The 12,841-nt window shown below is 36.7% G+C and overlaps 1 protein-coding gene across 3 annotated transcripts in view; it reads left to right on the top strand.

The window, feature by feature from the left end:
• CTNNA2 (catenin alpha 2) overlaps positions 1-12,841 on the top strand; it is a gene marked incomplete at its 5' end in the record, with an annotated part of 461,863 nt that overhangs the window by 393,931 nt on the left and 55,091 nt on the right. For all 3 annotated transcript variants that reach the window (XM_082482395.1, XM_082482396.1, XM_082482397.1), the window contains one exon: positions 1,945-2,145. In XM_082482395.1, the coding sequence (XP_082338521.1) occupies positions 1,945-2,145 (201 nt within the window). The remainder of the gene's footprint in view (positions 1-1,944; positions 2,146-12,841) is intronic.

A 12,841-nucleotide genomic window follows, 5' to 3' on the forward strand; every position in this document is an offset into this window, starting at 1 on the left:
GCAAGCACTTTTCAACAGACCTAGTTCTGCAAGGAAAGGGCAGACCAAGCTGTAAACTGCAGACCCAGTCCACAAGCCAAAGAGACGGCAAACATTATTAAATCGCCATTCGGTTATTTGTTTGGGGACTTTGTTCACTCCAAGCACTTATATTCATAAAATCAGAAGTGATTTGAGCGGGTGATGCTTTTGGTTTTTGTCAAATCATATTTTATTCTAAACATGTTCATTGAGACAGTCTGGACTTAGATCCAAACTACCCAAGACAGCTGAGAAATAGCATTTCTTTCTAATACTGTACATAGACATCTACGTCTATTAAAAATGAGAAAACATCTCACATATGCAGAAAGCCTGTTGCTGCAAGCTGTAAGCTTGGAAGCCTCAGCTTACACCAAGTAGTTTTATTTTTGGATGTTAAACCAGTGAAGCATTCAAAATGGGCTGGTGTCTGGTTAACTGTACCTCATGGAACGCCGCCGCCTCCTCTTCATATTGAGTGTCACAGTTGATGGCATGTTTTATTAATACAGTGGCTGCCAAAAGAAGGCTGACCATAATTTTAATCACTTTATAATCCAAATGCAGCGGTTGTTCATATTCAGAAAGTAGCTCTTGTTGGGCAAGATTTGGCTATGTCATGGTAAAGAAAATGGAGATTGTGAGGAGGAAATAGTGAAGAAATATTTTAGGAAAGCAACATTTTTAAAATGTGAACAGAGAGTTTTTTAAACAAAGAATTTTGCCTTGCAAGTTACTGTGATTTACAGCTCACGGAACTTACATTTTTCATTCAGAGTTGTTAGAGTTTAAAATTCAACACTGTGTAAAACATTTCCAAAACCCTCAAATGATGCAACCTTGGGATTTTTAACAGGGAAGATTAGTGTGTCATTCTGGTTTTGTGGCCGAGGATAATTAACAAAAAGCAGTTGGTGAACTGATTGATTCTGTTTTATTTATTACTACTACAAAGAACATTTTATTTTCGGTTTTGATGTGTCTGTGGCAGAAAAGTAAGTTGTTGTTTAGAGTCTCTGCGATCCTTAGACTGAGTTTGCTCAAAAAGAAAACTCAGTCATAGTTTTATTATTGAAATGATTTTTAAGAGCACTGGCTGCAGGGGAATAGTGCCTGAGCTAGTCAAAATCTGCTTCATCATTTCACATTATCTGTATGTGAGAATACTACATAAACTCTGATGCTGCAGCACGTGAGAGTAGATGGCCTGATTCTGAGCTGAGAAAAGACACCGCAGCTCCCAAGATTTCAGTAAACCTACTTGATATTACATCATCTGAGCAGACTCACTGTTGTGAACTTTTATTTCAGAATATGCACGGTCACATATGATTATACTGTGTGTCATGAAAAATTCACAGCTTAATCTCTGGCATAGATGGAGTAAAGGAGATGAACTGCTTGTGCACAGGCTCCCTGCTATCTGCAAAGGCCATTTACTGCTGCCGTTTCAAAATGGTTTATGTTCTTTTCTAACTTATTTAGGCAGAAGTGAACCAAATATATTAAATGTTTATAGAAATGTGTAAGTTCATGTTTAGAAAATTGCCCAACTGTTTATTAGGGCATCTGCATAATATTTGACCACTTTCCTTGTTGCATTGATTTTTATTATGCTTTCATTATAATAAAATTCAGTGTGATGTTTGAAATTAATGTGATTGTTTTTTCAAAGAATTACAGGTTTGTACTTGCAATACAGGTGAAAGGAAGTAGCCCAGTCCCTTTTAAAATTAAATATCACACTTGGGATTTTTACTGTTATCTGCATAGTATCACAGAATGGTATTTGTTTTGCAGAACTGGGTAAGGACAGGTATCAATTTTTTAACGTCCTGACATTTGCCATTTACTGAAATCAGCAAGCTTTGCTGTGAGGGAGAACGAAATGAAATGAGCCTTATTTTTTTTCCTACATTCCAGAAAACCATATTCTGGAAGATGTGAATAAGTGCGTGATTGCTCTCCAAGAGGGGGATGTTGATACACTGGATAGAACTGCGGGTGCCATCCGAGGCCGTGCAGCCAGAGTTATCCACATCATTAATGCAGAGATGGAAAACTATGAAACTGGGGTTTATACTGAGAAAGTACTGGAAGCTACCAAACTGCTCTCTGAAACCGGTAAGCTTACTTGAAATATTGTTCAATATTAAGTCACGTAAAACTTTCAGTTAGTTCTCTGAAATCTGTAATTCAGAGGGGAACCTGTGCTTGAAAACAAGATACAAACAAACAAATTAATGACCATAAGTGTTTTTTTTTTTTTTATTCGCTACTCGGTGCTATTGCAGAAGTTATATTGACAAGAGCTGTATAAGAGAAGAGATTCAGTAACCCATCAAGGCTAGTCTACTTCATGAAAGTTTCAATGATTTGAGAAATACACAGCCTTTTCTTCAAGTTCTTTATGAGTCAGTTGATTATGTATTATGTGTCTCTAGAAAATCATTACAAACATTACTCTGTGATCTGTGCAGGTGAATGTACTTGTTGGTGACTGAAGTCGTGTTTCTAAATAGAACAATTTTTCATTGAAAGCACATTTGAGCAACTGAAAATATATTACCTGGTTGAAAAATTATAAAAGTCTGCTAGATTATATAAAATATATAGATTATATAAAATAAATAGATTATATGAAAATATTAAAATTGTGCTAGACGGGTATACTGTGAAAAAACACTGAGTTTTTTTAACCTGTTTTTGCCTTCACAGAGCGGGGTCAGATTCATTTAGGTGTAGGTGATTACGTCTAAGCTGGTCATTTGAGACTCCTTTATACTCAGGAATATCTGTTGCTATACGTGTCTGAATTGTTCAGTGTAGGCAGTATTATCGAGTGCTCTCGTCTTAGACCAGTGGTCTACATTTGTTCAGTTGAATTATGCTTTGAATTTCATTGACTTCACGGACTGGGTCTCCTCTCGCTGTCCAAGTGACCAGCTGTGATATAGAGGCGCGTGGTGTAGATACATGGAAATGTCTGAGCTGATCCTCCCCTGTCTGGTTGCACTTGCTCATCTGGGCTTTAAAATCATCAGGATTATTTTAGAAGGAAGAAATGAGAATGCAGCAGTTCAGGACACAGCAAATGTAACATTCAAACAAAACCACTAGACATCTCCCTATGAGGCAGAAAAGCAAAAACTGCTGTAGCTCTGGCAGCCTCTGTGTTAGCTTCAAGCGCAGAAATCAGCAAAATGAGCTAATCAAAGTGTTTGGATTACTTGATGTGTTATTGTTGCCCCAGCTTATTGTCTTTAAGCCCTAATAGGGACCCCAAGCCCTATTTACACAGGTAAATCCCATTAAGCAAAATAATTTCTTCTTTTTCTGACCTTTCATTATGATTTATTGGAAATTATAGCTGAAGTGTGGATTCTTGTGATTGTGATTATGACTAAACAAGTTATGTCTTCAACAACCACAACGCTTGTAGATTCGCACCAACCTGTAGAAATTAACTTTCACAGAACTCTTTCCTGTGAGCTGCAGAGAGCCATTTTTGGGGAGAAGTCAGAAATCAGTACCATCATCTTCAGCCTATGTTACACATTCCATTTGGCTCTACACAGCTTTCCCATGCAACATTCATGTTCATGTTACTTCTGGCTGAACCCAGAGGGTTGGGTTTTGCCCCTGTACACCTTGAAGATAACGCAATAAAATTTGCTTCATTATTTCCTTGAAGTTTAGTGATTCTGTGTGTGTCATGTTTTTGAGGTGGGAGAAGTAAAAGTGAATCAGAACATTGTTTTTATTAGTCCCCCTATTTTTTTACTACCCAATTAGAGGTCAATAGAATGAGTACTGTAAATTTAGCATATTTGAAATAGTCTATGAAGTGGTATTATGAATTCACAGAAAGAAAATAATCTGTTCAGTTTGATATGGTAAACTACTTTGTTGCAATTTTGTGTTGAAGTCTCCTTTTGGTAAAGGAGAGATTTTGAAGAATTCTTCCTATCAGTAAGATTTTTTTATTAATCAAAACAAAACATATCTTCAGGCTTTTTATTCAGCTAAAATTTCTGACCTAATGTTCTGTAAAATTTGTTATTAGTAATTTTTCAACAGAGTAACTGACAGTTATAAAGTGCCGTTATATAGATCGATAATAGCCACAGTAAATACTTATGTTCCATATTTAATGCACTTTTTGATGTAATTTGAATTATAAATATGTGCTAGAAGCTCTGGACTAAGTGCATCTTGACAACATCATCTTGTTAAGTCTGGGGTTCAATACTTAAGACTGAGTCCCTGTTCCACAAAGTCAAAGTTATTACTTATTCTGTATTTTGTAAAAAGTAAGCAAATTTGTAAGTAATAAAAAAATTATATTTTAAGTTATAAGAAAAGTACATAATGTACAAATTGTGCAACAGAAGTTCAGAAGATGGAATGGGCTCAAATTTAATGGAGCCAATGAAGCTAGAACGATTTATGCCAGACGTGAATGTGGATCATTAATATTACAGCACCATTTCTGTCTGCAGCTTTTCAGGCCATTTACAAAGGCGTTGATTATTATTTCTCTATGATTGTTGATTAAAAAAGGTAGAATTTACTGACTTATTTTGTCACCCTAGAATAAAGCGGTGTAAATGGTATTTAGACCACCCTATGCAATTCTATGCCCTGCCCATTTATACTCTGCCCTCTCCCCCAGAACTCGTCTCTGTCTACATGTGCGTCTGTGTAGCTATGGATATAGAGATTGGGTATACATGAATACATGCACATATTTATATATTTGTTCTATTCAGCAGCTTAAGATCCTGTGCAGATTTTAGCAAATGCTCAAGAATGATGAGAGTGATTTGTTTGGAGTCAGGCTGCACCCAGAGGCACATACCAAAATCTCTGAGAGAAACATAATGATGAATGCCTTATATTTTTAATCTTTATTCCTCCTTATTTTTAATTGAACCTTTATTTATTTTCAAATGAAGTGCTTTTGAAAGCTGGGAAAAATTTAGTTAAATGACAATGGAAAGGAAATAAGCAAATTACATTTCTCTTATAATTATTATTTACTTTTAACTATCAGCTCAGGCAAGGAAAGCCTCTGTTAAGACTCCTTTTCCAGGGATTTTGTACTATTACATGAGTCGTAGCTTTGGCCCACAGATAGTACACAAATATGGATACACTCTTTTGGAAAGAGAAAAAGGTTGCTAATGTTTGGGTTGGGTTTTCTTTTTTGGGGGGGGAGGGGGGGAATTAGTTTTTAATGAAAGTGATATCAGTAGATTCTGAGAAACTGAAACAATGTAAACCTTATTTAATAACTGGTTTCACCTTAAAGCTTTATTTATTTGTTGTTTTCTTTTATGGCCTTTGGAATATATGGGTGGGTTTTTTTATTGTTTTAGTGCTTTCCTGCCTGCGCTTGACTAACCCACTGCCTTTATAGCCAAGTACTTGGTAGAGGCTTGGTACGTGTCTCTGACAGCAGTGTTAGGGAGTGACATATTGGTTAATGTCTTTTTAAAATTGAGCACTTTTCCTTTAAAACCAAAATAAAAACTTCACTCTCAGTTGCTGACTTTCTTATAAATCCCAGATAAAAACTCTAAAACCACAGAGTCTACAGGGCTTGCTGGGAACAAAGACAAAACTCATAGATTTTAGTGGATGTTAATTGTGTGTGGGAGTAAACCAAAGCTTCAGGGTTTAACTTTTTTTCTTTGCTTTTTGAGGCACTGCCAAGTTTTACTAATATCTTGAGCGTGGTTTCCTAAAGAGCAAGGCCTAGTGGCTCCCTGGGGGCAGTCCCAGCCCTGGGCATCAGGCACGTCCGTGGGGACAGGGCCGGCCTGCAGCCGGGCTGGGATGTCAGCCCACAGGTGGGAGTCAGGATCAGGCCCGGTGAGGGGAAGCAGGGTCAGGCCCAGCCCAGGGATTGGTAGGCAGGGCCATGCTGATGCCTCCTGTTAAATGTTGTGTTGTAGAGGACTGTGAAATTATCCTGGTAATGATGGTCCATGAGGAAAAAAGAGGAAAAAAAAAAAAAAAAAAAGGAAGGAGAGAAGGGTGGGAAAGAAAAGAGAGGCGAAAGAAAATGTTAAAAGCAAGGAAAAAAACGAAAAGCAAGGGAAGGGAGTAGGAGAAAACAGAGAGCCCAATTTCTGTTTGAATAGTGAGATCTCTCATGCTGCTCAGCACGCTGTCCTAGCAGTGCCCAAGGCCAGCTCAGTGTCCCCGTTGCCTTTAATAAGGAGATTGAAGTCTTCTCGTCAATTGCTTGAGAAGCTGTAACAACTGCAGGGAAGAAATATGAGTTTCTAAATGAGTAAAAAGAATTGTCCGTAGAAAGAAATCAAGTAACAGACAATGAGGTTGACTATTATTTTTAAAGATTTCTGAGATGCGGGAAGGAGAAAAAGCTGTGACGTTCTTTAAAGTTCAGCGGGTTGAATTTAAATTGGGAAAACTAGAGTAGACTTTGTGGGTTGTAATGAAAGGGAGTGAATGGGAAATGAAGGAGGAAAAGCAGAACAAATGGGACCAGAACTGCCTGGGAAGGGCTTTGAAAGGGTTCTGATTTTTATTTTTTTTTTTCCTTCAGTTTGCATTGGGATGTCTGGAAACCATCCTGGAAGAGCAAGTACCATAGTACTTGGGTTACTCTCTCGTGTGAAGGACATTAGAAATTTGAAATCGTCCGATTCAGATCAGAAATTTGAGTTGCAGCTTTCCAAAATATCCTAGTAACTTTGTAACTAGCTGGTTTTAAGTAGGCCGCATTCTGACTTCTGTTTTGACATAATTTTTTTATTTTATTATCAGAATGGACTAAAGTTGAAAATCAGCACTACTGGCAGTTCAGCAATAAGCCTGTGAGAGTTTTATCAGTGTGAGTAGGACAAACTTTAAAGATATTTATCACTAGGAAAAGGCAGCTCAATGATATTATCAAAGCTAATACTAAAATGTGGTAAAGATGGATTTTTCAGCAGTGAGATGAAGGGAAACAAAATGTAGAAGAAAGAAGATGAATTTAAGCATAGCTGTAATCAAAAAACCCCATACTGAATCTGAGGGAGAGCGAAAAAATGCAAAATGGAGCCTATTTAAAAAATAAATGAAGTTAAATTTGTGTTTTATGGTATTTTCAGGTAGTTGTAGTACAACTTATGGGTACCATCATCCTGAGAACATGAGATCATTTATCCAGGGGTTTTGATGAAATTACAGCTTTTATTCTGCAAAGCATTGTAGCATTTTCTTTAAAGTTCTGCTAAACTGAAATCCAAAGGTCAAGATATCACCAACAAAATACATTTGATGCATTATTAAAAAATTATTTTACAAAAGGATCGGAGAATATCCAATATTATGTTCCTCTAGTGCTTGGTTTGATCCATAGAATTTTTAACCAGAGAGATGGTGTTCAATAAGCAGAGGAATACAGTAAGAAATCCTGTAAAATATATTATAAAACAATTAAATGAGATGCATACGAGATGAATAAATCACCACGGTGTCTAAAAGCTTAAATACTATTTCTTTTTCTTTTCACTTGTAGAGCTTAAAAATAGAATATAGTACTAAAGGGGAATATAATGTAATTGATTTAGGCTTTTCATAAAGTCCTGCACACACAGCTGTTTGGAAAATGGGTAACCATGGAGTGAATGTTAAGGCCTTTGATGGATTAAGAGCCGGTTGCAAGGCACAAGCAAAGCATAAATGACCACTTCTCAGCAGGCAGACAGATAAATCCTGTGATGCTTCAGCGGTCAGCACTGTGGTTGGTGAATAATGTATTAATTAACAGGTGAATAGACAGAAGCAAAATTTGCCAAAAGGAACATGCTGGTTTGGCCGGTGGGTGTAGGGGAGTTTCCTTATCAGAAAGACAGCACTAAAAGATAATTTTATTTAATTTCTGTAGGTAAATGGAACAATTTAAACTATATTATCCACGCTGACTGGAAGGCTCTGAGCTAGTTCATCTGCTCAGAAAAAATATGGCATCATTATGGGCAGCTGGGCCAAGACACCTTTTCCATGCACAACAGCCCCTTACATCAGTGTTTAAGGTGTTAGCCTGAACTTTAAGGAGGATATTCACCGAATGCCCCCAATAGTTGTTTCAGCTTTCATCTCCACAACCCTAAGATCTTCCAGCAATGGAAGAAGGTCAAGATAAGGATGACAAAATTAAAGAAATGTGGGGATTTGGGGGCAAATTAACTTCAAGAGATTTTAAAAAGACTAGGATTATCTATCTTAAATGTGCCAGACATCTTAGATAAAGAATAGTAGCTTAGTATAATAGAAGTGCCCATTTTCGTAAACCGTTATTACTTGGTCGCTGTTCAAATCTTTTCTCAAAAAAATTTTGTGTTCTAAAGAGCCACTTTTTGAAGTAAGGAGGATGGCTGTGGAGGTAGAAAAAAAATTATACCAAGTCTAGAAAATATAGGCAGAAAAATGCAGTGAATATTGACAAGTTGCAACAGCATGTCTTGTGAATAAAAATGTGAATTGTATAACAATCTTTTAAAATGAAAACACTGGTATTCCTTGCATCCCCTTGCCTACACACACCTATGTACGGATATACGCAAACTTATAACTAAAGCCAAAAAGGGTGTTTTGCTTGTGTTATGTAAGTCATTTTGTGTCCAACAGCATGCAACTGTTTTCTTGAGGGGATTTTTTGAAGAGCTGCAGCTAGCTTTTATTTGAATTATTAACGTGAATGGAATTCCATTTAGCAGTAATAATATTTTGGGGGTACTCACTGTATGTAGCCTCCGCACAAGTAGGCGGGAGGATGCATGAAACATCTGAAATTGGTGAGACACGTATGTGCCTGCAGCCATCATTTGTTATCTTTCTTTGTATGCTTCGTGATGTACCCTTTCATTAGATGATTGCCTACTATGCTTGCCATGAGGCACCTCTCTGCAGACACCGCTTACCTTGGGTCTCCCCCTTTCTGTGAATGACAATTCAATCAGAACAAAGTTTGAAGGTTTGGGTTTTTTTCTGTGTGTCCATATCCAATACTTGGTAATGTAACTTGAGACATCCCATTAATTTTTATAATGTACAGCTCAGCTGTACCGCACATGAGCAAATCCAACATTTCCTGAAAGTGTTGCATTACTGGGTCTATACTGCATAGTTGCATATACCCACAGATAAATTAGGAGCCTTCTGTGAAGTGCCAGAAGACTTACTTAACACATATGGGCCAAAGGGTCAGGACTTGGCCATAAATTCAAGGCACCCTGAGAACATTGGGTTTTCAATCTGTGGCTAAACCGGTGATGCAGTGTATTGGCAGTGAAGGCTGATTCTTCCTGAAAGTCTTGTGTCTACTGCAAAATGCTACAGGGCATGCGGTTTCATTGTTTTACGTCTATCCTTTAACCATTTCATTGGGGGAAAAGTGAATCAGTAAACAGCAAGAAAAGGTTGTCTTGTGCTTCAGACAGTGGTGTTTCATCCTTTTCTATGCCATAGCACTTAAACCAGCATGCTGCAAATTTTGCCTTAATTTTGCTTTTCCTCTTCGCTGAATGACCAATGTGAGATGCATAGGGTTTGATATCCAGAACTGATGAGGATTCGCGTTTTTACTTATGACTATTTAGCTGTAACAGAAGTTGGTCACTGCTTCCCTGAGCACAGAATGGCAAACACCCTGAAAACCCAATCCAGTGATGTAAAACATAGACGTAATGATATATGGGCATTTCTTCATCCATGACAACAAAAATATTATTAATGTATGTATGTGTATGCATGATATGTCTATGCACAATGTGCACTACAAAGATACATAGATGGAAGCATACATCAGCCCAAGCAACAAAATATTTAAATCAAATCTGTTTCTTGGAAAACCAGTTGGGCTAATACTGTCATATATTGTTTAATTTTTCAGTAGAGCTTTATAAAGCTTTTCCTTTTTAATTAGCAATATGATAATTATGACTGAAATGTTGTAAATTATGATACGAGTCCAGGATTTAATAAAAATTTTATGAAACATTTAGAATCTTATAAGAATTTACAGTTCTTCTAGAAACAGACTGTGACAAACACTTCAAGCTAAATAAGGTGTTATGTTCGATTCCTTATTCATACTTCAAAATAAATTGAGAAACTGTGATGTCTTTGACAGAGTATGTCAGATATCCCACAGGGATTGTTTTTTAAATACCCGTTTAAAATACTTAAACATCCCAGTAGTAGGCTGTATTATTTCATCAATTATGTAAAATAATGGGTTAATAAATTAACAAAAGAAAACAAAACCCTAGAAGAAATGTAATTCAAAACTGCAATAAAAGCTCTAGCTTTGTGAATTTCCTGTACTAAAACCTCTTAAATCTGGATAATGGTTGGGCTTTTTTCCTAACATAGCATAATTTTTTTTTTTTAAGGTAGTTGGTCATTCATGTTTTTTTTGCTTTATTAGTCTTCCCTGGTAACCCTTATCTTACAATACTGCCAACTGTTCTGGATAATTTTGTTGATTTATGTGACATACACAAGTGTGACGTTTAGTATAAACAGATTCTCTGTGTGAGATTTCCAGGGATCATTCCTTCAACTTTTAGCAGTGTAGTGATCCAAACCTTTAGACTACCATGTCATTCTTGAATAATCTTACCCAAATCAGACCAGCCACTTTAAGGGCAATTATGACCAGGTGATTGGCACCTAAAATTATGTCTAGTCTCTATGAACATGGCATAGGGAAAATCAAATTTCTGAGGGACAAATACAAATACTTAAATAAATGCAGAGCTACCAAGAGCTAGCCAGAGGGCAAAGCAGAATATAATGGCGTATATGAGATCAGTCATTTCTCTGGAGCTCAAGCATCTGGTTTGTCTGAGGACAGTCTGGGTCCAGAGAACAAGCTCTGGTCTTTGAGAAGGTTGATTCTCATGGATCCAAACCCCTGAATACTAGAAAGAGTTGAGCAGGTGGGTGCTTGTCTCTTTAAAACAAAGCTATAAGAAATATCTCTGCTGATGCCATTCAAAAATAGTCTTCTGGCTCAAAAAAGTGCCCCAAAGTTTTGGGGCCTTTGGGAACCCTTCAGTTCCAGTGAGGTTTGGATAGAAAGTAGCCACTTCTTCCTCAGTCAGTACTCTCCTGGGCACCCTTCTGATTTAGAGCCAAAAGCATTCTAGGATTTGGTGCAAGAATGAGATTTATTTATGCCTAAACTTGGTTGTCCAAAGCAGACAACGATCAGAGGAATATCAGAATTTGATTCAACTGAACTTGAACCGCTTACTTAAAGTAAGCGTGATTAATTGTCTAATGGAAACATCTATTACTCTCCATTTGGTATAGGGAAACGCAGATTTCTAACTTTCAGATACATGAAGTACGATCAAATAAGGCCAAGGATCCTAACTCCCACTGACAACCAGTAAGAATTAGAAACCTGTGCACCCAGAGGAACTGACCATTATTGCTTTTGTGTGTCTCAATTTTCCCTTTCTAGGTTACTGAACACTCACATATACATAAGTTTGTGAGGAATTCGAGTTCCTAAATAATAAGGCCATAAAAGTGCGTGAAATTAGCTAGGCTAATTTAATCTTGTAAGCAATGAGATTTCATATTCTAATGCTGTAAACAATAAAGTCCAAACATTTTTGAATTTTTTTTAATCTCAATTATGTTATTATGTAACCTAACTTTTCCCTGTCTATCAGTGATCTTATTGTTCCCATATCGCTAAACAAAATTTTTTAAGTACAAACATTGCAGTACAAACTGGTTACTGCAGGATAAAAATTCTCACTAGAGAATATATTTTTAGCAAATTGATAATGACTTGATAATTTTAATATGTAGGAGATATGGGTGGTTCACAAGAAAAAGAGAAAATCTGTAGAGAAAATACTTTGTGTGGAGCGGGCTGGTTCACAACAAATTATAGGTTGTATCAAGGCATGAACTCACCCATGGTGGTGTGAGTTTTCGATTACGCTGACAGTAAAAAAAAATTAAAATAATTAATCAATTGAATTAATTTTAACTTTGTTTTTTTTCTCAGTGTTTCTCCAGCAGCAGTCCAGCCTAGATTTTGTTGGCAGTGATCTTACTTTTAGTGCCATGGAAAACTCATCTACAGAAAGGCTTTAAAATCTTTATTTGTTAGAATGACAATGTCAGTAAATTAGAAGTGTTGCTATTAACTTGGGACCTGATTCTGTCAACATTTATGCAGGTGCCTACTTAATTCATGTAGTTAGACTAAGAGATGTTAATGGATCACATTTTTCAGTCTAAGTGTACGCATAACTGTTTTCAAGACCACAGCTCAAACTAAGAAACCAATATTTAATTTTTCCCTCTAATTATTGATTCACTTCTGAATCTGAAATTCAGAGCAAATCTCTCTGTACATAATAAATGAATAATCCTCTATCCCATGCATTTACAAGTTTCAACTCCAGATACAGATTTTGTGCCTTTGACTGAATTTTTTTTGTAGCTATTGCACTGTCGGCATAAGAATATCCTTTGTACAGTAAATGACAGATAAGAAAGACTGGAGGTTTTGTGGGTGCAACCGAGTTAGGTATTTCCCCATACATCACTGTTGTGGAGCTCCTCAAGTGTGGCCTGATAACCTTAACTGGAGAGTAATACAGTTCTTAATGCCATTTCCAAAAAGTTTACTGACAACATATGCTTACAGAAACCATAGGTAATAGCATCTTATTAGTTTAAGATGCTTTTTCTTGCTCGTCTAATCAAAAATGAGCGCTGATGTAAAAATGCAGTTAGCAAGCAGGCAATTCATGGTATAGTTTAACAG

The sequence above is a fragment of the Vanellus vanellus genome (assembly GCF_965231255.1).
Source record: "Vanellus vanellus genome assembly, chromosome: 4".
Classification (NCBI taxonomy): Eukaryota; Metazoa; Chordata; class Aves; order Charadriiformes; family Charadriidae; genus Vanellus; species Vanellus vanellus.